Here is a 23,077-nt window from a genome sequence, read left to right on the forward strand (position 1 = left end):
TCAGCTTTTAGGACAGAAACATCCGATTGGCTTCATAATATTCACGTCATTTTTGCTGCAAGCAACTGATCCTAGCTGATATTCTCACAGGGAAGAAACTTGGAAGGTAAGAAAAAAAAAACATGTTGGAAACTTCTTACCTTTCAAGAAGCTTATAACAATTTGACAATATAAATATAAATCAATACAGATGCTTCGCATAATCATGAATGATGCTGAATAATGTATGAATATTCTTGTGCATTAACAGTGATGCAATATATATAATTGACAGTAAGATGCTTATACAACAACAACTAGATCATGCAAGAAACAACGTGCTATTTAGTGCTAATAGCATTTATTGCTCTCAAAATATTTAATACCAAGTTGCAGGAAATGCCTATCCTGGCCATGTCCCAGTACCCAAAACACTGGGAACGCTGAAAAGGATACAAACACCTTGGAAATGCTGCCAATCATACCATATGATGTTTCCAACTCTGGAAACACCATATGGTACAGCAAGTGGTGTTTTCAAGGCATTTCAGCCATTTCCAATGATGTTTCAGATGCATTATCTCTTGAAGCATTATAATATCAAGTCTATGGATCTCCCTTGACTGACCTGAGGCAAGCTTTTTTGAGAGCTTTCCTATATCCCTTATATCGAGGGATAGAATCAACAAAAGCAAATAAATTCCGATGCTAGCCCTAATCCAAGTGTCCCTTCAATGGTTTGTTGGTTCCCCTCCTTGACCTCTCTAAGGGCTTTATTCTAAGCCAAGTAAATGTGTGATTTCCCGCCCCTTCCCAGATGGGAACCTCCCTTGCCCACATCCTTATCTATCCCCCCTTCAACACCAATTTTTTCCATAAGCTTTGAACCCTTCCTAGATTGAGAAGGGTATCTACAAGGTTCAAAACAGTGCTACCCTCACCAGCTTACATGGTAGCAGAATATCCCAACACTCCTTTAGACTCTTAGACCCTTACCAAACCTTAGGGTCTGGGATTTTTCAAGAATGAGGTCTAAGACTCTTTACCTAACCACCCTAAAACAGATATAGAATAACCTTCCCCCACCTTGTTGAACAAGTCATTCCTAATAGGGCTTTCCTTACGCAAACCAAGCCCTGGCCACTTATCAGAAACGATGATAACTAGGTCTCTTTCTAAATCATTAATTTTGGCGGGGAGGGGGGTGTAATTAACTTATCCTATTGATTAGTAGCCTACATGGAAGAATTCTCCATGCTCGAGGACTCACCAATCTTCACATTAGGCTTCTCAATTGACATAGCTTCCAACAAAGAATCAATTTCCTTTTCCAAGACCACTTTAGCATAGTCCACTCTTGCAATCCTTCACCCATGGCCTAAACAACATTATACCCTCCTAATTCTAGATTACTTGTCGATTTATCCTCTTGGCTTCTCAACCAACATAGCTTCCAACAAAGAATCAATTTCCTTTTCCAAGACCACTTTAGCATAGTCCACTCCTACAATCTTTCACCCGTGGCCTAAACAACATTATACCCTCTTGATCCCAGGTTACTTGTCCATTTGTCCTCTTAGCATCCCCATTTAGAGATTAAGTGATGATGCTTCCTTTGACACCTCCAACACCTCCCCTACAAATCCTTCTTCGACCATTCTTTCCCATGAAACTTCAAAGAGTAGGCATTAACTAAACAACATAGTCCACTCTTGCAATCCTTCACCCATGGCCTAAACAACAATATACCCTCCTAATCCTAGGTTACTTGTCCATTTATCCTTTTAGCTTCTCAATTGACATAGCTTCCAACAAAGAATCAATTTCCTTTTCCAAGACCACTTTAGCATAGTCCACTCCTACAATCCTTCACCCATGGCCTGAACAACATTATACCCTCCTGATCCTAGGTTACTTGTCCATTTATCCTCTTAGCATCCCCATGTAGAGATTAAGTGATGATGCTTCCTTTGACACCTCCAACAACTCCCCTACAAATCCCTTTTCCACCATTCTTTCCCATGAAACTTCAAAGAGTAGGCATTAACTAAATGTCCATATACATGACATCTAGAACACCGAAAAAAAAAGCCGACATAGGTCCAACAGTTGAAGATAATCTTAACTCCCAACCATCATTTCTATATCCTCACGCAATCCATCTTTTACCTCCAACTCCACCAAATGCCTTGTACATAAATTCAATGTTTTGTAGTGTTCATCCACCTCCAAGAAGGACCCAACACTATCCCAATGGCCTTCAAAACACCCTCCAACCATAGCTCCAACACTAGACCCGGCAATATAACCCAAACAAAGACCTTGGTGATCCCTACTTTAGGGTCAAAATGGGGAGTTGATTTTTTCAGAGTTAATAAAGCCAAGCCCCAAAACCACATTGCTTCTAAAACTTAATAGCATCCTCCTAGAAATGGAAATCCAACCATCCTCTTACCAGGGTATGAAAACCTAGAACATAACCTAAAATCTCACTCCAAGTCCTTTCTCTTCATAATGCAAGATTCTTCTCTATTGTAAACCTCCCATAGAATTTCCCTATAAAGTTTTACCTGTCATCCCAACCACCTGAACCATAGTGATATCCTAGCCCAATACTAACTCTGCCTTTGAGCTTAGCAATTTGATATACTTTCTTCCCCTCTTTCCTTGTGCTAATTGTGGCCCACCCAACCTCCACAAATGGCGGGAAATCCTCCTTACATAACATCTCCTTTGCATTACCTCTAGTTCTTGTGCGCTAACTACATAACCTCTAACAAGTCTACAAAGTTTTGATGCAAGAGCTCTATGGAACTAGAGACCTTCCTTCTAATACATGCCTTGAAAACAACCTTCAAGTAGCTAAGCAAGGAGAGGCTTGTTGACTTGTCAGTACTGAAAGGACACACCATCATATCAACCCTTATTCCAAGCTGCACCTTTAAGACAAGTCCTGACCTAGTGACAAATTTGTCATGTCCACCTCATACCACCCATCTACCAATGCCTTCCAAAGTAGGAGATGTGTGCCCTAAGTTAAAATTACAAACCCTGTTGACCACCACATTGATCCTCTCCATATGCTCTCCACCTTCCTTACTACTTATCTGACCTTCATTTGTGAAAATCGGGATCCCTTCTAATGGATTACTGGAGTAATCTACCTGCTCTTCCACTGAATCTAAACTCTACAAAATCCAAAACCTCCATTTTCACTCTTCATCCATCTTTCTCACCCTTAGTAAGCTCTAAATGTTTATATTTACATTGATGTGCATGAATATATTTTTTTCTTATATTGGAAATTTTATATATTGTTAAGTCAACTCCCAATTAAAGGTGGAGTCTCAAGTCAACTCCAAGTCTAAGGTCAAGTTTCAGTTCATGTAGAAGGCCTCACCAAGTCTGATTCTGATAACTTTGTCCTCAACGTCAAGATTGAATGATACTCTCTAACTAAAAATCCATGATGTTGGGATTTGGGAACATGAAGAAAATGCTTGGCAACCAATAAGCCATGATAAGGAACAGTCTTTTGGCATAATATAACCAAGTAATTGACTTTTTGATTTGCGGAGTTCTTTCTAACGCTTAGCATGGTAGCAATAAAGCTAATTATGAAGAGTCAATACTCATGGAAGCATGGCAAAAATGCTGACAATGTTTCAGTTGCTGCTTGTTGTTCAATGAATCTTGTCAGTAATTAAAACAAAATTGAAAAGTGTGACCCATCTCTTTGCAATGTACAAAGAAATGAACTATGAAGCACAAATATTTTAAAATTGAACCAATTGACACTAACCTCTTGAAAATGAGCCCTCCCTATCCAGTCTTGTAACTTATGCTTCAATTTTTTATCTACAAACATAGATACGAACCAAAGAATGTATATAATGAAAACAGACGATCACAAAAATTTCAATATGGCTAAAGAGGAAACACCCAAAATTTGCAAAATAATAACCGTATGGCTTCATTTCACATAGTAGGTGAATAAAAACAAGATCACTTCTAGAGTTCTAACAAGACAACGCAGAGGTTTACCATAATCGAAGGAATACAAATTCAGCAAGGCAAGAGCTAAATACAAACAAACGAATAATGCCAGTAATTGACACTACATTTAAGACTACTTGTTTATTATAGAAAAGTAGTAACTCAAGTTAAGCCTTCCAAGAACTTAGCCAAAATTCAAGGTGGGAGAATAGGAAAAAGCCTCAAGTGCAAGTTAAAAGAAACAAGGAATGTTTATTGTAACTAATGATTGCAATGGCAAAAAATGCCTAGCCAAAACTAAAATGCCAACAATACATTATTCCCGAAGATTCTTCCAAGTTCTCAAATAACTGCTTTAACAAATGATGAGCAGACAGTTTTTGCAGAGATCTTATTAAACATGAGCTATCATACAAAAATTAAAATATTGAAAAACATTTATCAGTGCATAAAGCAGGGATCAAAACTGTTGAATAGGGATCTTGTCCATGAAATCAGCAAAATATAGAGAAGGAAATAGGTCAAACACATATATTTCATTCCAAAAACCTTGAAGGAACATTAAGGTATAAATTACAGTTGATGGTTTGTATAGAAACCTACTTACTCTCCAAATATGTTCTCCAAAATTGTTCGTCAAATACTCCTGTAGAGAGTTACGAAATGAAAATTGAAAAAATAGGGGAGCCAGATTTCCCCAAGCACCCATTGATTGTGGGAAGGCCATCTGGGCCAGTGTCCTTTTCCCCTCCAAAAAGGGAAAAGCCTATTTTTGCTTTTTAAATTTTAATTGTTTTTACTTAATTCAGAAATTGTTTCCTTTTGCAGGAAAGAATCTTGAAATTCATAATTTGTTTCTTGCTGCAAAAAAGGTTGTCACATTGCCGGGAACAAATCAGGTGACAAGAAATGGTTTCCAACAACAAAAATTGTGGGATCTTGGTGATTCCACGTTCCTGATCTACATCAAAAACTGGATCGCTACCCTAGGGGCACAAATCCAGTTAATATGTTTAGAATAAAATCACAAATTTCTTTAACATCATTCAAAAAAGAATCTCCTGGACTCTAGGGGATGTAAAAAGTTTCCTCATGTGGGAGGATAGAATTCTTGCCAATCCAACCTTGCAGAAAACATAAAAATTCATGATTTGCAAAGGTGGTTGAAGATCCAGCAGGTAATCTGCATATTAGATACTTCAGTATGGGAAAATGATTCACTCATGTGGTTAAGCTAGACAACAGGCAGGGAACTAAATGTGCCTCCCAACTTGATACAAAAATACCAGCTGTTTCTGTCAGCAATCAAGGGATTAGTGCCAATTAGTGCATGTACAAGGTGTTATTCGGTGAGGTGACAATAGGCTCTCCTCTACAGTAAGCGAAATGAAACCTTCTTTGGGACAAATTCTGGAAATGCATTTCAGTAAAGTGTTCTTTGCCAAAGGTGAATGCCTTATTTTGGCTCCTGGCCCACCAGAATCACTTCGGAACTGAGAATCTAGAGAAAAAAAGAGATCCATGGACCCTCAAAATGCATTCTTTGTAAAGCAGAGGAGGAAACATCTCAATTGCAAAGTAACAAAGTATGTAAGGGCAAATGTTCTCACAGAGGCCAACAAACCTAAGTCATTCATGGTCATGGACCGATACTCTTTATTCAGGACTTGGCATTCCTTGTACCTGGTTTCATCAAAGAAAAGCCCATTATTTCCATAATCTGGATTTTGTTGCCTAGTTTCATATTTGGGAGTTCTGGTTGGCCAGGAACAACCTAATCTTCAAGGGAAAGGAATCCAACCCTCCAAAACTGACATTAAAGCCATAACCTTCATAAGAGAAACCCTAAAATGTAATTTCAAGGGCTATGACAAGTTCAAGGCATGGAACATAATGAAATTCATTAGCTCAAAAGCCTATAGTTATGGAGCTAGCTCCACTGGAAGTTCTGCATACACCAAAATTTCTAGCCAGATAGAACCCCTTGCAGGAAATATGCAAAGTTGGATCAAAGACTAGAAAAAATACATTCTATTTTTTGATAAAGCATCAAAAGGAAAACCAGAGTCCAGACCATGTTGGAGTAGGACAACTTATTAGATTTTAGATTGTCTTGCCCATACAATCTGTAAATTCTCTTGGCAGATAGGACAAACCACAAATGATTTAGCAAATACAACAACAATCTTCTAGTGCCTTCTTTTCCTTAGAAGCATAAACTTGGACCAAGTTCGCTGCAACAGGGATCCACTAACAATTGCCTACACTCTTTGAGGCCAGTCCAAAATCCCTAGCACTCAAATCATTCAGCTCTGTGAGAGGGTACACAGATGCTGCTTGAATCCATTGAAAGATTTATCGTTCTACAGGTCAGAAGAAAAATCAACAAAGAAGCGGATCACATGGCCAATGGTGTAAACCTGAAAGAGGGAGTGTTAAGGAGATATAAGTGCCGGTGGAGACAGTTGAATTCTCCCTCCCATGACAAAATGCAACAAGAGTATGGAAGGAAAGGGTGGTGTTGAATGTGGATGACCCCCTGAAAGCTCCTTCACCTTCCACTTTAATTCAGGAGTACAAGCATGGGAGGGTTGGACAGATTGAATGTCATCAGGGTTCCTTGGTGCAGAAGGCAAAGGATACCATTCTCTCATTTGATCCTTAAGATTTTGGAGAGGCATGTGGAGGCTGCAAGCCAGGACATGGGATTCAATTCAGGGTTCTGGCTATCTTATCCGCTGAGGAAAACAAACTCACCACCTTAGTGGGGCTTCAGACAAAGAGCCACATCCTCAAAGCAAGAACCCATCAGAGGAGGTACTGATCAATCATAAAATCAGGTAGATTCCCTTTATGATCAACAACATCTCTATTATCTTCTTTAGTGGATTTGGAATGGCAGGCAACGATTTGGCAGGTAAGTTGCCATTATGACAAGTAATCATTCTTTACAAGTTGATCCCCCTCACTGCAGGTATCCTCAGCTTGCGCAGGTCATGTTCACCTGTCATACATGCTAAAAAAATGTTTGGACAACACAGTGCAAAGTCTAATGGTCCCCTTTTTGAATTGAACTATTGGAGAAAGGATAAAACAACCCTACAATATTGGCATCTTGTCATTGGAGGTGAACATTTTGCACTAAAGAATTGCTGGGATATTAACACTCCAACATTATGAGTCCAAGTTTAATAAGGTTATTTAGATATGTAATAAAGGTCTCATTAAAATTCAGCAACCATTATAAATTAACAAGGTATCATTAGCATCTAGTGGTTAGGCCAAATAGTTAACACAACTACCTAATGAAATAAGCCAAATAGGTGTCCTATGTCAATATATGAAATGACTCCATTGAGCAGTATTACCCCAGCGGCCCTGTGTGGCTGAGAAACTCAGCCAGAGGACCAAATTTTTTTTTTTTTTTCTTCCAGATTTTGTCACCATGCCACCAAAGGGCAGACAGTGTCATGATCCGGCATGGGCACATGGTCAACGAATCATTGCCGGTAATGACCACCATATCAAGTGCAATTATTGCAATGCCACAATGCATGCAGGCATAAACAGGCTGAAATACCACCTAGCCAGAATTCCTGGGAATGGTGTGGGATGTTGGCAAGTCACTACTGAAATGGCAGTTGCTTTGGAATCCATAAAAGAAGAAAGTTCTAAGAGGGCAAAAAGTAAGGATGAGATTGTTGGGATAGGTAGATCTTCATCTCAGAGTGAAACACAGTTTCAAAGTCCAAGTATTGGTAACTCCTCTTCAAGTGTTGTGGCAAACAGGAGTATAACCTCTTCTTTCTTCAGTCCTCGTACAACTCCAGGATCTCAACCAACCTTGGAGAGTTTTAATGAAAAGAAGAGGAAGGAGGCAGATATGGCAGTGAGGAGGTTTTGGTACCATAACAGTCTTTCATTCAACTATGCAAAGTCTTATTTTTATCAGCCCATGGTGGATGCCATTGCAAGTGTTGGCCCTGGATACAAAGCCCCATCTTATAATGCACTTAGGGGGAAAGAGCTAGATGAGGAGCTTGAGTGTGTCAAGGAACAATTGGAAAGCATTAAAAGCTCATGGAAATTTACAGGTTGTACAATTATGTCTGATGGGTGGACAGATCAGAGGGGTAGAACAATAATAAATTTTGTTGTAGCTTGCCCTAAAGGAACCATGTTCCTAAAATCCATTGATGCATCTGCAAATGTAAAAGATGCACATTTGATTTTTTCATTGTTGGCTGATGTGGTGGAGGAAGTTGGGGTTGCAAATGTTGTCCAAGTAATCACGGACAATGCAACAAATTATGTGGCAGCTGGAAGGTTGATTTGTGCTAAATATCCCACCATTTTTTGGATTCCATGCGCTGCCCATTGCATAGACTTGATGCTAGAGGACAATGGGAAGTTGGAGTGGGTGCAAGATGTTGTGCAAGAATGCAAACAAATTACCAAGTATATTTATAATCATGCTTGGGTGTTGAACCTTATGAGGGAATTCACACAGGATGAGCTTAGTCACCCGACTGTCACACGGTTTGCTACAAACTTTCTTTCCCTCCAAATCCTTTTGTATGAGTACCAAGCTTTGAGAAGAATGTTTTGTAGCTAGCAATGGGTATTTTGGAAAGATAGCACAAAACTAGAAGCATTGTCTGTGAAAGCATTTGTCTTTGGTGATAGTTTGTGGGACAAAGTCACTGAGATTGTCAGCTTCACTAAGCCCCTTGTGAAAGTCTTGAGATTGATGGATGGAGAGAAACCTGCAATGGGATATATTTATGAGGGCATGGATAGGGCCAAAGAGGCCATCAAGACTTTATATACAAGAAATGAATCTAAATATCTCCCTATATGGCAAATTATTGATTCCAGGTGGGACAGGCAACTACATTCACCATTGCATGCAGCAGGAGCATATCTCAATCCAAGCTTATTCTATAATGAGGGGTCTAGCATTCAAAGAGATCCCGAGGTGATGAGAGGTGTCATGATATGCATTGAGAAGATGTTCCTGAATCAAGATATTCAGGACAAAATCAACATACAACGAGATATGTACAAGGAAGCATTTGGCATGTTTGGATTCAGCTCAAGCCAATGTCTCAAGGACAAGAAAATGCCTTGTAAGTGCAAATTGTTAGAACTTAGCTTGTAATTTTGCTAGTTCTCTTTTATATGTTTGACATTGCAAACTGATAATCTTTGTTGTTATTTTTTTACAGCTCATTGGTGGATAGATTGTGGTGAGCCACCACAATTACAAGAATTCGCCATCAGAGTTCTGAGTCAACCTTGCAATGCTTCTTCTTGTGAGCGCAATTGGTTAGTGTTTGAGCCAATGTTGCACTAATCGTTAACGGGATAATATCAACGCGAGGAAAAAATCGTAATAATCGGAAAAAATCGGTAATAATCGGGTAAAAACAGTTTGGTACAAAAATATTCATTTTTTTCAATTTTTTTAATATCTAAACCATCTACAACATAAAATAAATACATTGACACATAAATATGATAAAAGAACTAATATATAAGATGTTTAATATCATTTCTAGTGTTAAAATCACACATAACAGTGAATCATGTCCTGAATAGTAAGTCCTGACTCCTAAGTCCCAACTCAACCTCAAAATATCAACAAAAAATATAATAATGTATCTCATATCATGAGTCATAATGTCATATACAATGAAATGAACCAAATAACTAAAGTCTAATACTATTGATCTCCTTTGCCCCTCTAGATGTAGATGTCGGTGGAGTTGGCAGACCGCAGTAAACTATGGAGTCTGTTGTGCTCTAGAAGCTGAAGAAGTAGGAGCTACAGGAGGTAGACCACGTCCTCTACTTGTGACAGGGGTAGCTTGGGTCACCTCCTCCTCCTCAAATATATATATATATATATATTCCCACAATTTTTTCCCAAAAAATCGGGCAAAAAAATTTTGATCCGATTACTACGTGCGATTTTATCGTTTAGTTGAAATAATCGCGATTAAACGATATAATCGCGATTATTTCCCGATTAGTGCAACATTGGTTTGAGCACATCCACAGCAAAAAGAGAAACATGTTGGAGCATGAGAGGTTGGAGAAGTTGGTTTTCATCTACTACAACCTTTGAATGCTCACAAAACAAGTGCAACCAAAGGATACAGATCCAATTTTATTGGATACTATTGATTTAGAGTTTGATTGGGTTGTGGAGGAGGAGGCCCCTAATTTGAGTTGGCTTGATGAAGAGACTGAGGATTTCTCTAGTTTGCCATCTCAAATGGAGATTCCAAATACACTTGCCTCACAGTTGCTTCAACGTTCTGATGTTACCACTAGCCCCACGAGGGCTTATTGTAGGCGTGGTCATCCATGAGTGATGAGACTCAAGATTGTTATGAGACAATCATTTATCATTTATGACATATGTATTTGAATTTTGAACTTGCTGACATTTTTTTTATTTTAATTATGGAATCATGAGTCATTTTCTTATTCAGTATCTAAATGTTTTACTTACAAAAATCGAATATGTTATGTTGTACTTTTATAGATACGAGATGATGTTATGAATTATTGCATATATTGTGGATTTTGTAACTTATAACAATTGGAATTGTCATTAGTTTCTTTTTTGTGCTTAAAATGTACCATATTTTAAGTTTTTTTTGTATTTTGACGAGTCTTATATGAGACTTATAAGGGTCGTTCCCCAGTCTTATACGAGTCAACAAGTCAATGCCGTGACGAGTCTTATACGAGTACAATTCATGCAACATTGCTCAAAACGGCTCCAGAAGTTCAGGAGCCAAAATATTGCCAAAAATAGTAAACTGTGCTATAATTAAGGAAACTGAAAAACAGAACAACAAAGAAAACGAAAAAAATAAAAAATAAAAAACAATGGTGGGGGTCCAAGTGGAATAGGCAGGTGGCCACCAATATCCACCTGGATCAGTCCTCCCCCATTAGGAAGTAATGGTCCCCATTGCATTGGGTGCCTCCATGAGATGGGGAAACTTTTGCTGAACTTGGTCCCTGGTGAGCCACTTGCCTTGGTGCAAGAGTTGGCCAGCTTTGACAACCTGATACAGTTGGATCTTCTGCTGGCAAGTGTTCTTGATTTGTGTGTCCATGATCCGATCAGTTGTGGCATGTTCCATGCAGTCTAGGTTTAACTCTGTTGGTGTGAGTTGTTCTGCAATGTTTGATGTGTCCAATAATGGTGGAAAGTATGGTCGAAGGCGGTTCACATTGAACACTGGGTGCAGGCCAAGGAATGGGGAAACACTGAGCTCAAAAGCATTGTCTCCCACAGCCTTGGTAATGGTGTAAGGCCCATATCAGAGTGGTATGAGCTTCTGATGGGCTCTGGTAAGGCATTCTTTCTACAAATGCAACCAAAATTTTTCACCCACCTGAAACTTGTGTGGCACCCGATGTTGATCTTGTTGTTTATACTTGGCATTGGACTTCTCCAAGATGTCGTGAACCTGCTGGTGGATGTGTTGGATGCGTTCAATAAATTTGGTTGCTTTATCAACCTCAGACAGTACATGTGTGGATTATGTTGTTGTAGTCGCATGAGGCATGGCAACATCAATCAGAATGGTTGAAATCCTAGACCCACTTGAAAGGGACTGCGACCAGTCGAGCTATGGAGAGCTCTGTTATAGTTGTGTTGCACATAGGGAAGGCTCTCATCCCAGGTTCGTGGATGCTTGGAGTTGTACATGCGGAGTATGTGCACTATCATCTTGTTGACGACCTCTGTCTAGCCATTAGTTTGGGGATGGAATGCAGTCGACTTGGTGAGCTTGGTGTCCAATAGTGTCTAGAGGCCTGATCAGAATGTGCTCAGGAACCTGCTATCCTAATTTGATATCAAGGTCTGCGGATCCCAAAATGTACCCACACTCGTTCAAAGAAGAGTTTGGTAGTGTCCTTTGCTGTGATACCATTCTTGCAGGCTGCCAATATAACCATCTTAGAAAATTTGTCCACGACCACAAATACACAGTCATTGCCATGCTTGGTAGAAGGGATGCTAGACAGATAGTCCATGGAGATGGATTCCCATGTTGGGCTGGGAGTAGGAAGAGGAGTGTATAGGCCTTGCTTCTTGATGGTTGGCTTGACGATGGCGCATGCAGTGCAAGATCTGATATATTTCCCAACATCCTGTCAGATTTTTGGCCAGTATAAGTACTTTTGTAGTACGACCACAATTTTATTCACACCAAAGTGTCCTGCAACCCAACTGTAGTGCGCCTCCCAAATCAGCTTGGCACACTTGCTTGAAGGAACACAAAGGTGGGCCCAGGTAGCATAATAATGCGTCCTGGAGGTGGAAATCAAGAACTTTCTTGCCATCTGCTAGCATCCGGTATGTGGAGGCAAACTCTGGATCATTTTTGTATAGTTTCAACCATTCAAAGGTCTTGTGGCCACAAAAGTTGAGAACAGTAGTCAGTGCTGCAACTGGGAGTCAGCTGAGGCAGTCTACAACATGATTGGTGCTGCCCTTTTTGTATTTAATGTTCAGGTGGAATTGTTGCAGATATATAGACCAATTCTGATGGCGATCATTTTGTAACTTCCCTTGTGTCTTTATAAATTGAAGAGGTCGGTGATCGATGTGGATGACCGTCTCCTTCCCTAGAATGTAATGCTCCTGCACGATGGAATACATCTCTTTATCATAGGTGGGGTACTTCTAATTTGGGTCGGAAAGTGTCTCACTATGATAGGCCACTGGATGCCCGTGCTGGGTGAGCATCTGTCTCAATTTCAAATGGTTGTCGCAGGTCTAGCAATGTGAATACCGGTGCAAAGCAGAGGTGGCGCTTCAACTCAATGAACACCTTCTATTGGGAATTGGACCAAGAAAACTTTGCTTTCGCTCCACCCTTGGTAATCTAACTCAAAGGCCAAGTGATATGGGAGAATCCCAACACGAACCTCCAATAAAAATTTGCAAGGCCCAAAAAGTTGTGAAGCTCTGTTAGAGTGGTCGGGGCTGGCCAATCCCAAATGACTTGGATCTTAGTCAGATCCACATGCACGCCTCGCTCATCTATGATGTAACCCAGATATTGGACCTGGCTCATGCCAAAGGTGCATTTCTCCAAGTTGGCACACAGTTTGTGCTACCGCAGGGTTTGAAGGACCTGTCGAATGTGTTGCAAGTGTTCTTCCCAACTCTTGTTGAAGATGAGGATGTCATCTAGATAAACAACCACGAATGAGTTGGTGAAGGGCCGCAAGATGTCATCCATTAGCCTCATAAAAGTAGCAGGGGCATTTGTCAACCCGAAAGGCATAACCAACTATTCAAAAAGGCCTTCCTTGGATTTTAAGGCGGTCTTCCATACATATGTGGGCTCTATTGGAACCTGGTGATAGCCAGACTTCAAATCGATCTTGCTGAAATACTTAGCCCCCTTGAATCAATCCAGAAGGTCATCAATCCATGGGATTGGATACCTGTTCCTGATAATGATTTTGTTTAGTGCCTGATAATCAATGTAGAACCTCCAGGTCCCATCCTTCTTCTGTACAAGTACAATCGGGCTCCCACAAGGCGAGGAACTTGGTCGGATGTGCCCTTTTTGCAGCAACTCCTGGATTTGCCGCTTGATCTCTTCATTTTCCAGAATGGAGCGACGATATATCGGCCCGTTGGGTAGAGGTGCTCCGGGAGTTAGATTGATCGAATGCTTGACCTGACAGTGCAAGGGTACCCATGTGGGTGAGGAGAAGACATCCCTATATCTTCCACGAACTGCTGCGTGGAGGAGCCATTCCCAGGGGCCATGGATGTGGCCACGATCTTCTCCTTACTTTGAGAGTGAATTAGAAAGAAAACAAATTTCCTAGTCTAGGAGATGATCTTACCGCATTACTTAGTAGAGAGCAAAGAGATGGCGGTAGGTGGGGCTACCTCCAGTATCCTATATAACTTATTACCCAAAGAAATAATAAGAGTGCGAGGCCTTGACTCATATACAGCATGGCACTTCCACAAGTATGGTTGGCCTAATAATACATCACAAACTTCAAGAGGAGCAACATTACACAATACCTCATTCGTGAAGGGCTTGATGTTGTAGGGAAGGTGACACTGCTAGTTGAAGCGGAGATCTCATCCTTGGTGAAGCCACCCGATGGTGTACGACTACGGTGTGGTGTGGTCGGTAGGCCCAACTGCTTCACGACCTCTACTGAAATGAAGTTCTTTTGGCTCCCATTGTTGACAATGAATTGCAGTGGCGAACCCTTCACCCACATCTGTGAGTGGAAGAGACGCTCCCCCTCCTGTGGATCTTCACGCTCAATCTTCTAGATCTTGGTGCTGGCAACAGTGGCGTTGGGCTCCGCATTAATAATCTGCTTCCCTTTGTCATTCCCCTTGTCGGGTTCTGACTCAGAGTCGGAACATGCATCTGATTCTAAAGCCTTCAACTTGGCCACCAGTGACTGGTTGGTCTAATAGTCACTTGTGTTGTGAGTGGGGCTCTTATGGAACTCACATCACTTTCTTGTGTCCTTCTTTGTCTTCGTGGTGTTGTTCTTTGCTTGCAACTTTGATGGGCTGTCCTGGCTTTGTTCTTTGTTCTGCGGTTTGGGGGCACCTTTCCCTTGCTTTAGATTCGCAGATCCAAAGTCTCGTTTCTTCTATTTAAATCCATCTCGTCCTGGATGTATTTGTGCAGATAATCGCGGTACTTGAGTACCAAATGTCGCTCAAAATCCTTGATACCCAACTTCATATGAAGGGTATGAAAAATATTTGTGAACTCCGGCACATCTTAATCCCTTCCCTGTCGTAGTGTGGTCCACTTTATTTAGTTATCTTCATAGCTTCCGATGGGGTAATACTGCTCCTTGATGGCATCTCAAAAAGAGTTCCAAGTGGGTGCGGCTGAAAACAGTGAGGGTTCCCTCTCGTCCTTCTACTCACAGTAGGTTTCCCACCAGTCCTTAACGTGGGGGGCAACTTTGAGGAGTGAAAAAGTAATATTTTCCCTATTGGAAAATTCATGAATCGAAAAATACCCTTCCAACAGATTTAACCATCTATCTATGACATCTGCATCTATCTGGCCTTCAAATATGGGAATATCAAAGTTGACTTGTACCTTGAAGGGAGTGGTGCCTCTAGAGTGGTTGTCGGATGAAGATGCATCGTCTGTGGGCATCCACCGAAGGATATGGGCAAAGTTGTCCATCATCACGTTCCTCTGTCGCTCGAGGGCTTCTTCAAGCAATATTTTGAAGGAATCTCTTGCTCCCTGTCTTTCTTTTCTTCCACCATGGGAGGTTGTCGGGGTTTGCGAGGTTGGTCTTGCAAAGGTTCAACCAGTTCAAGCCCTAACTCCTTATACCCTGACCTCGTTGGGGACATGCAAAGAAAAATAGAGAAAGAGCAGATCGCTCTGATACCATTGATCCGAACTTATGCAGGAACACAACAAAATATAGATATAAACATAAACACAGAGATGCAGCAGAAATAAAACTTCATTTCATTAATATCAAAGAATTGAAATATGCTTACATAGAACATGGAAATAAACTAGTTCAGGAGATTGTAGTTTATCTCAGAGAAGAGATATCGCAGCTACATGCCTCTGAACTGTGTTACAATGAGGCTCAAAGGCCTATTTATTATTGAGAAACAATGGAAAACCCTAAACATCCAAAAACCTAACCCTAGGAGATGAAGCGTCAAAACTATGGGCCCACTGGGGTAAATTGGTACATCAACTTCCCAGGGTTGTAACTTTGGCATACGATCTCTATTTGATGCACACGATACCTCGTTAGAAAGATCTATCCGAGAACTATAACTTTCGACTCCAATGTGATTCGAAGACTCACGTTTGCTCGTTTTCCAGAAAAAACGTCATTTAGGCCCTCAAAACGGCTCTGGCAGTTCAGGACCCCAAAAACTGCCAAAAATAGTACATTGTGCTATAATTAAGGAAACTGAAAAACTAAAAGAAACAATGGTGGGGGTCCAAGTGGAATAGGCGGGTGGCCACCAATATCCATCTGGATCAATTTTAGGTTGAAATTAGCTTGCCATTTGAAAGTTGTCAACAAGCATCATTGCCTTGGTAGCTATCCTTCTCTTTCTCTTCCTTGGCATGGTTACAACAGCAGCAAAATGGAGAGATTGATGCATGAACCTGGGTTTGAAGGGTTTTTGCACAACAATTCTGATGATGAATACATTTCAGCTGTTGGTTGGAGGACTTTCTATTCTCACTATTTAAATTTACTTCATGGCTATGAGAAACACGAAGAATATTGCTCAAATCTACAAAAATTTCAAAGGTACATAGACTTTTGGTAGCATTTCTTGAGTGGTTTTCATATTTAAATCTATTTGATGCGCTTGGTAGCAGTTGGTATGGAGATACAAGCCCATATTGGAAGAATTGGATCATTGAATCTAGTGTAAATATATAAATTTGAAGAGCTTTGGCATAAGTTTTAATGTTAGAGTTTTTTGGTGGTATTGCTCTATCGATTACCAGCTTCTGCATAGATCACAGTATAAATAGCAATTTATCTAGATGGTTGAATGATGTATTGGCATTCTAATTGTATTGTCACTCAGTCTCCACTATTTGACAACAGAATTTAATGGAAGAAGAGATGTGCAACTCTCAGGTGAGGCTAGCTCAACCTGGAGATTGTCTGCACTCACAACTTGATTCATTCAATCAAAAAGCACATACATATATAGGATTACAAATTAGTTGAGAAGTTTGAACAACTTCTTCATAAATAGGATCTAAAAACTAAATAAAACCCACAATCTTAATGAGCACAACAAATAGCTAATAATAATATAATCTAGAAAAATCCACAATTCTCAATTATTCTAAGTCTCCCCCTTAATGGAGAAATATGTTTTCTAACACACCTAACATAGTTCTAAATGATTCATACTTTGCCTTTCCAAGAGGCTTTGTAAAGATGTCAGCCACATTATCACTAATATTACAATAAATTAAAGTAATTTCTTTAGACTACATCTTTTCCCTGACAAAATGGTAATGAGTCTCAATATGTTTTGATCTTGCATGGTACACAAGATTGTTGGCCAATTTGATGGAGCTTTGATTGTCACACTTGATAATTGTTGGCATTTTTTGTTCTTCTCCAACATCTTTGAGAATTTGCCGCAACCAAACTGCTTCACATGTAGCACTACACAAAGCTTTATATTCAGCTTCAGTTGATGATAAAGAAACAGTTGGTTGTTTCTTATTGCTCCATGCCACGATCCCGGATCCAATGTTGAATGCATATCTTGAAGTTGATCTTTTGTCATCAGGATTCCCAACCCAATCTAAATCAAAATAACCTACCAACTCAACATCAAAAGCATCAGTATATTTAATACCATAATTAATAGTTCCCTTAAAATATCAGAGGACCCCCTTTGCTGCTTTCCAATGGCTTTTAAGAGGCTTGGCCATGAACTGACTCAACATGCTAACGAAATATGCAATATTTGGTCTAGTTGTACTGAAATAGTTCAAACTTCCCAGTCACTGACAATACAATGTGTCATCCACCTCTCCTGTGCCATGATCCATCATCACTGTAGAGTTTGGCATTCTGTTCTAAAGGTACCGAAACTGCTTTACATTGATCCATTTTGAACCTTTTGAGTAGCTCTCTGATATATTTACTCTGTGTAACCATAGTTTGTCCAGCTTCTCTCCATACCTCAAGACCTAAACAATAATGCAATTCACCAAGGTATTTCATTTCAAACACCTGTGACATCTTCCCTTTAACTTCATCAATCAATTTATAAGAATTGCCTATTATTATAAGATCATCAACATACAGGGAAATCAAAACAACATGCCCCTTTTGATCTGTTTTGATATAGAGATTAGGATCACTTTGACTTTTCATAAAACCTTTCTGAAGAAAGAAAGAATCAATATTTTCATACCATGATCTTGGTGCCTGTTTCAACCCATATAAAGCTTTCTTTAATTTACAAACAAGGTGTTCTTAACCCTTTTTAACAAACCCTTCTAGCTGAGTAAGATATACTTCTTATTTTAGTTCCCCATTCAAAAAGGAAGACTTAACATCTAACTGATGAAGTTTCCATTTATGTTTTGTAGCTAAAGCAATCATCAATCTAATTGTATTTAACTTAGCTACAGGTGCAAAGGTTTCATCATAATCAATTCCCTCTTTTGTGAATAACCTTTAGCAACCAATCTAGCTTTGTATTTATCCACACTCCCATCAGCTTTAAATTTGGGTTTGAACAACCATTTGCATCCTATGGGTACTTTATTTTTAGGCAATTCAATTAATTCCCAAGTATCATTTCTTATTATTGAATCATATTCTTCCTTCATTGCATTTCTCCATTCCACATGTTCATTAGCTTCTTTAAAGTTCAAAGGTTCTATGACATTCAACACATTAGTCATCAAGGCATAATCTTTATACCTTACAAGTGGCTGAATCTGGCACGATGATCTTCTTGGGAGTTCACTACTCTTGTTCCATCTCCTGCTTTGTGGTGACTCATCTCCTTCTCTGGGTGTGCTTTCACTGCTTGAGGTGTCCATATCACTAGATTCTTCTTCTTGTTTCTACTCTCGTTGCCATCAATTTCCTCTTTGACATCCTCACGATCATGAGGAATCTGCCATGCATCATAGTTATCCTCCCTATGGCCTTCATCTGCATGTTCATGAAACAAAACATCTCTACTTGCAAAGACTTTATGTGTAGAGGGATCAAACATTTTATATGCCTTATGATCATAATAGTAACCAATAAAGATACACTTGATAGCTTTCGCATCAAGTTTCCTCCTATCTTCATTTGAAACATGAGAAAATCTTTGCTTCCCAATATTATTATGTGGTTTACTGCTGGTTTATAACCACAAAGCGCTTCGAATAAAATCTTATGGTTTAAACTTTTTGTTGGACTTTTATTTTTTAAATAAATAGCAATACTAATAGCTTCAATCCAAAAGGTATTAGTTAGATTTTTACCTTTCATCATGCTCCTCGCGCATTCCACCACAGTCCAATTCTTCCTTTCAGCTACTCCATTCTGATGTGGAGTATGTGGCACCGTGTATTGTTGTATAATTCCATGGGCTTTGCAGTACTTGACAAATGCACCTAATCTATATTCTCCCCTTTGATAAGATTGGAGGATTCTGATGTATTTGTCTGTTTGCTTCTCCACCAAGTTTTTAAACTCTTTAAAATATTCAAATACATCACTCTTCTTTCTCATAAAGTAAACCCATGTATATTTTGTGCAATCATCAATAAAGATCAAGAAATAATATGCTCCTCCTAATGATCTAGTCTACATAGGCCCACACACATTTGTATGCACAAGTTCCAGAACATCCATTTTTCTTTTATTTGTATTAGTAGGGAATTCCTCCCTATGCATTTTCCCTAATGCACATCCTTCACATGCAGAATATTCATTCTTTAATAATGGGAGACCCTCTACCATTCTTTGTTTCTGAAGTAGCAGCAAGTCATGATAATTAAGATGGCCATACCTTTGGTGCCAAAGAGCTTTTGTTGTCATGGTTGTAGATGCCAATGCTTGATGGAATTTGCTTGTCACGTCAAGCTTATATAAGCTTCCAACTCTCACAACTCTAGCGGCAACCTTGAAGTGATCCTACATATCTTTCACCAAACAGTGTGACTTCACAAACTCTACCTTCAAATTATGGTCTGTTATGGTAGAAATAGAGATTAAATTCTTCTTAATGCCAGGTACATACATCACATTATGAATATGTTTCACCCAGCCATTTGGTAATGTTACAGGCACATCACCGTACCCTTTAATCTGGTGTGGATGATCATCCCCAAGATATATGTTTGCACCATTGTTGGTTTCATGGAAATTTTCAAACCAATGTTTATTACATGACATGTGAATAGAGGCTCCAGAGTCAACAAACCATGCATTTGAATCATCGGTCTCAACAGACAGTGCAACATTTGAAACAAATAATCTAAGGTTCATAAAGTCATTATTCATAGCTTCTCCTCCATCAACAAAATGACCTATATGCCTTCTACTTCTATGTTTTGATTCATCATACTTTCTTTTAAAGCAATCTCTAGAATGATGCCCAGGCTTGCCACAATAATAACATTTCATTCTAACATCACCCTTTGAAGGTATTATACCGTGTTGAGGCTTCGTATAAGATGGTTTTCCAAATGATGACTTTCTTTGTGGTGGCTTTCCTCCTTTGCTTCCTTCCCATGGCTTTCCCTTGGAATATTGTTTTCCCTTCGCCATTAATGCCAGATCTGGATTTTGAGGCCTTAGATTTCTTCGTCTTTCTTCCTCCTGCATTAATATACCTACCAATTCATCAAAAGTGGGAGCTTTCTCCCTTGCTGCAAGGTCTATAATGAACATTTGATATTCATCTAACATTCCATTTAAAGTTATAGTTACATTTAAAGTTATAGTTACAAGATCAGTGCTAGATACAAATTCTCCTATGTCTCCTAGCTTATCCTTCAAATCTTTAACTCTTGAAATAAAATTACTAATAGTTTCATTTTCTCTCATCTTAATGGAGAGGAGCTATGATACCAACACAGAATTTAATGGAATTTAATGGAAGACAAAGTATGGAAGAAGAGATGCGTAACTCTCAGTTGAGGCTAACTAAACCTGGAGACTGCCTGCACTCACAACTTGATTCATTCAATCAGAAAGCACATACATGTATAGGACAAATCAGTTGAGGAGTTTGAATAACCTCCTCATAAATAGGATCTAAAAACTAAATAAAACCCACAATCTTAATAAGACACAACAAATAGCTAATAATAATATAATCTAGAAAAGTCCACAATTCTCCATTATTCTAAGTATTTGCATCCATGGTATCTATCATACGCTTATAGCTCTTGTCAATGAAGTTGATTTTAGATCTCTGAAATCACTCGAAGATTAACCTTTTCAAGAATCAACATTACATATGGTAATCTTCTATAGTTATTAGCTTGTGTTTTGAGTCTATATGAACTGGGTAGATATCTAACAGTCCAGTTAAATGGGAATATGGTCATGGTTATGATATCTGCATCTCTCGATAGTCAAAGAACGTGTATCACGATGGTGTAACAAAGGTGCATGCAATAGTGGAGCTTTCCAATCTAGGGGAGTGGATCACCGAGACAGTTTTGAGAGAAATTTTAAGTGGAGAGACTGATGACCAAAAATCTGTAGCCGGCTGATGCAAACCTCCAGAATACCAGGGCGATTGTAGGTACTTAATAAGAACATGGAATTGCATTTAAGCATTGAGCTTAGCCAGTTCAAAATCAAAATTGGGTGCCACCGTTCGAGCCAGGGGCTAGGCCTCAGTGATTTGGGAAAACGTATTTATGTCCCTTTCGAGAAATTGAGCTTTTGTGGGCACCCAACCCCACAACATGTAATTGTTTCAATATATAAAGCACAAGTTTAGAGAAGAAAAAACCTCCAATTTGTCGATATCATGATGTTCTTGGGCTTCCTTCAACTGAATTTCTGCACGATTGCCAGCCACACTAGAGCAATCAGATGAAACCCTCGAGACATCAGCAAATACAGATGGCGCCCAGAAAAGGTGAGAGTCCAGTAGCTCAATCTTCACGCCTTCCAAACTGTTAGTTCCCTTTGAGTTTGAAAACGCATTTGGAAGCGGGGATGGCCCCAAAAAATTGTTCAGACTGGCATTTCCCTTGTGTTTTGAAGGCTCGGAATGAAAGGGAGCTCTGGCTAACGCACGAGATGATATAATAACTCTCTGTAGATCAAGATTTCTTCGAATCAGTGGCATAGCCATTGTAATTAAATCAATCCCTGCGACATTATCACCGTTAAAGGCCTGCAAATTGTAGAAATGGCCTCCTGCAGGTTCCAGGTTCGATACACGCAGTGTTCCAAAGATTGTTGGGAGCCGTGGCTGAGACTAGGCGAGAAAACATCGCGATACCATGCAATCGCTATGACTGGTAAAAGTCTGAAGGCTGGGCGGACCTTTTTCTGTTTTGATAAAAGCATTGAAGTTAAAGTAGCTGATGTTTTCATTTATATTAGTTTTGGGTATTTTGTCCAACGTAGTAAAATAGCTTTATAATATTGGAAGGTTATAATTTTAGATTGTATCAAAAATTATCAGTGTATTTAAATAAAATTTAATCTATTTTTATTTTCAATGTAATAATGATAAATATAAATGGGTAATTAGTTAGAGTTATTTGAGTGAGGTTGAAAAACAAATATTAATATTTCTGTTTTAATATCAAAATTAAATGTTATTTTAGTCAATAATTTATAGGGTAAAATTATAAATAGTTTATTAATTTATAGGGTAGAATTATATATAATTTATTAATATATGTATTTTTGTATTTAAGAAATAAGATATATTAAAAAAAGCTCATGGGTGGTTTAATTAGTATTTATCGTGTTATGAAACATTTTGTAAATTATGAGATTCAGAGTCTAAATCTCTTGTTAAAGCAAGATTACGACAATCAATTTGCCCTTTCATTGCTATTAGTTTGTTTTTTTACTATAGCAATCAAATTGTCATTTCATTGCTATTAGTTTGTATTTTTACTCTAGCAATCAATTTGTCCCTTCATTGCTATTAGTTTGTTTTTTACTAACACAATATTTGATATCTAACTTTGAAAATAAAAACATTTTTTTTAATATAACAAAAAAAAAAAATTATTGGAGAATAAGTTCATAGTCTTGTTGTTGCTTTCCAAAATGAAATGTTGTATGTATAGTTGTCTCATAGAGATATTGTATATTGTTTGTCATAGTGGGGGTTTTTTGTCATCTGTATAATTGCCTAAGGTGTGCCTCAGCTGAAAGCTTGGCCATCTTATAGGTGGTGAAACATCATCAAACATGTTTCTTCCTAGCCACTCTCCAACAATGTTGATAACACCCAACAATATATTGTTAGATTGTTCATCAACGTATCAATTCAATTCTTCTCATTCTCCACATTTTCATTTGGAATTCTTAGGAAACCAGT

General features: G+C 38.9%; 1 protein-coding gene across 5 annotated transcripts in view; it reads right to left on the reverse strand.

The window, feature by feature from the left end:
* LOC149226719 (Ribosomal L18p/L5e family protein) overlaps positions 1 to 22,102 on the reverse strand; it is a 65,781-nt gene extending 43,679 nt beyond the window's left edge. Inside the window, exons 1-3 of one of the 5 annotated variants that reach the window (XR_016247747.1) lie at positions 21,521 to 21,635; positions 19,032 to 20,717; positions 18,475 to 18,711 (exon numbers count right to left, since the gene is read on the reverse strand). Coding sequence is in view for 2 of the 5 variants with exons in the window: in XM_089377574.1 (XP_089233700.1) it covers positions 21,521 to 21,868 (348 nt within the window). In the remaining 3 variants the exon portion in view is untranslated. Of the gene's footprint in view, positions 1 to 16,959; positions 17,733 to 18,474; positions 20,718 to 21,520 lie in introns of those variants that run through there. The other 4 variants (XR_016247746.1, XR_016247745.1, XM_089377574.1 and 1 more) reach the window with 4 other exon arrangements.
* Positions 22,103 to 23,077: the final 975 nt, after the last annotated feature.

The sequence above is a fragment of the Pinus tabuliformis genome, chromosome J (assembly GCF_031772625.1).
Source record: "Pinus tabuliformis cultivar Carrire ecotype Pingquan chromosome J, CPIR1, whole genome shotgun sequence".
Taxonomy (NCBI): Eukaryota; Viridiplantae; Streptophyta; class Pinopsida; order Pinales; family Pinaceae; genus Pinus; species Pinus tabuliformis.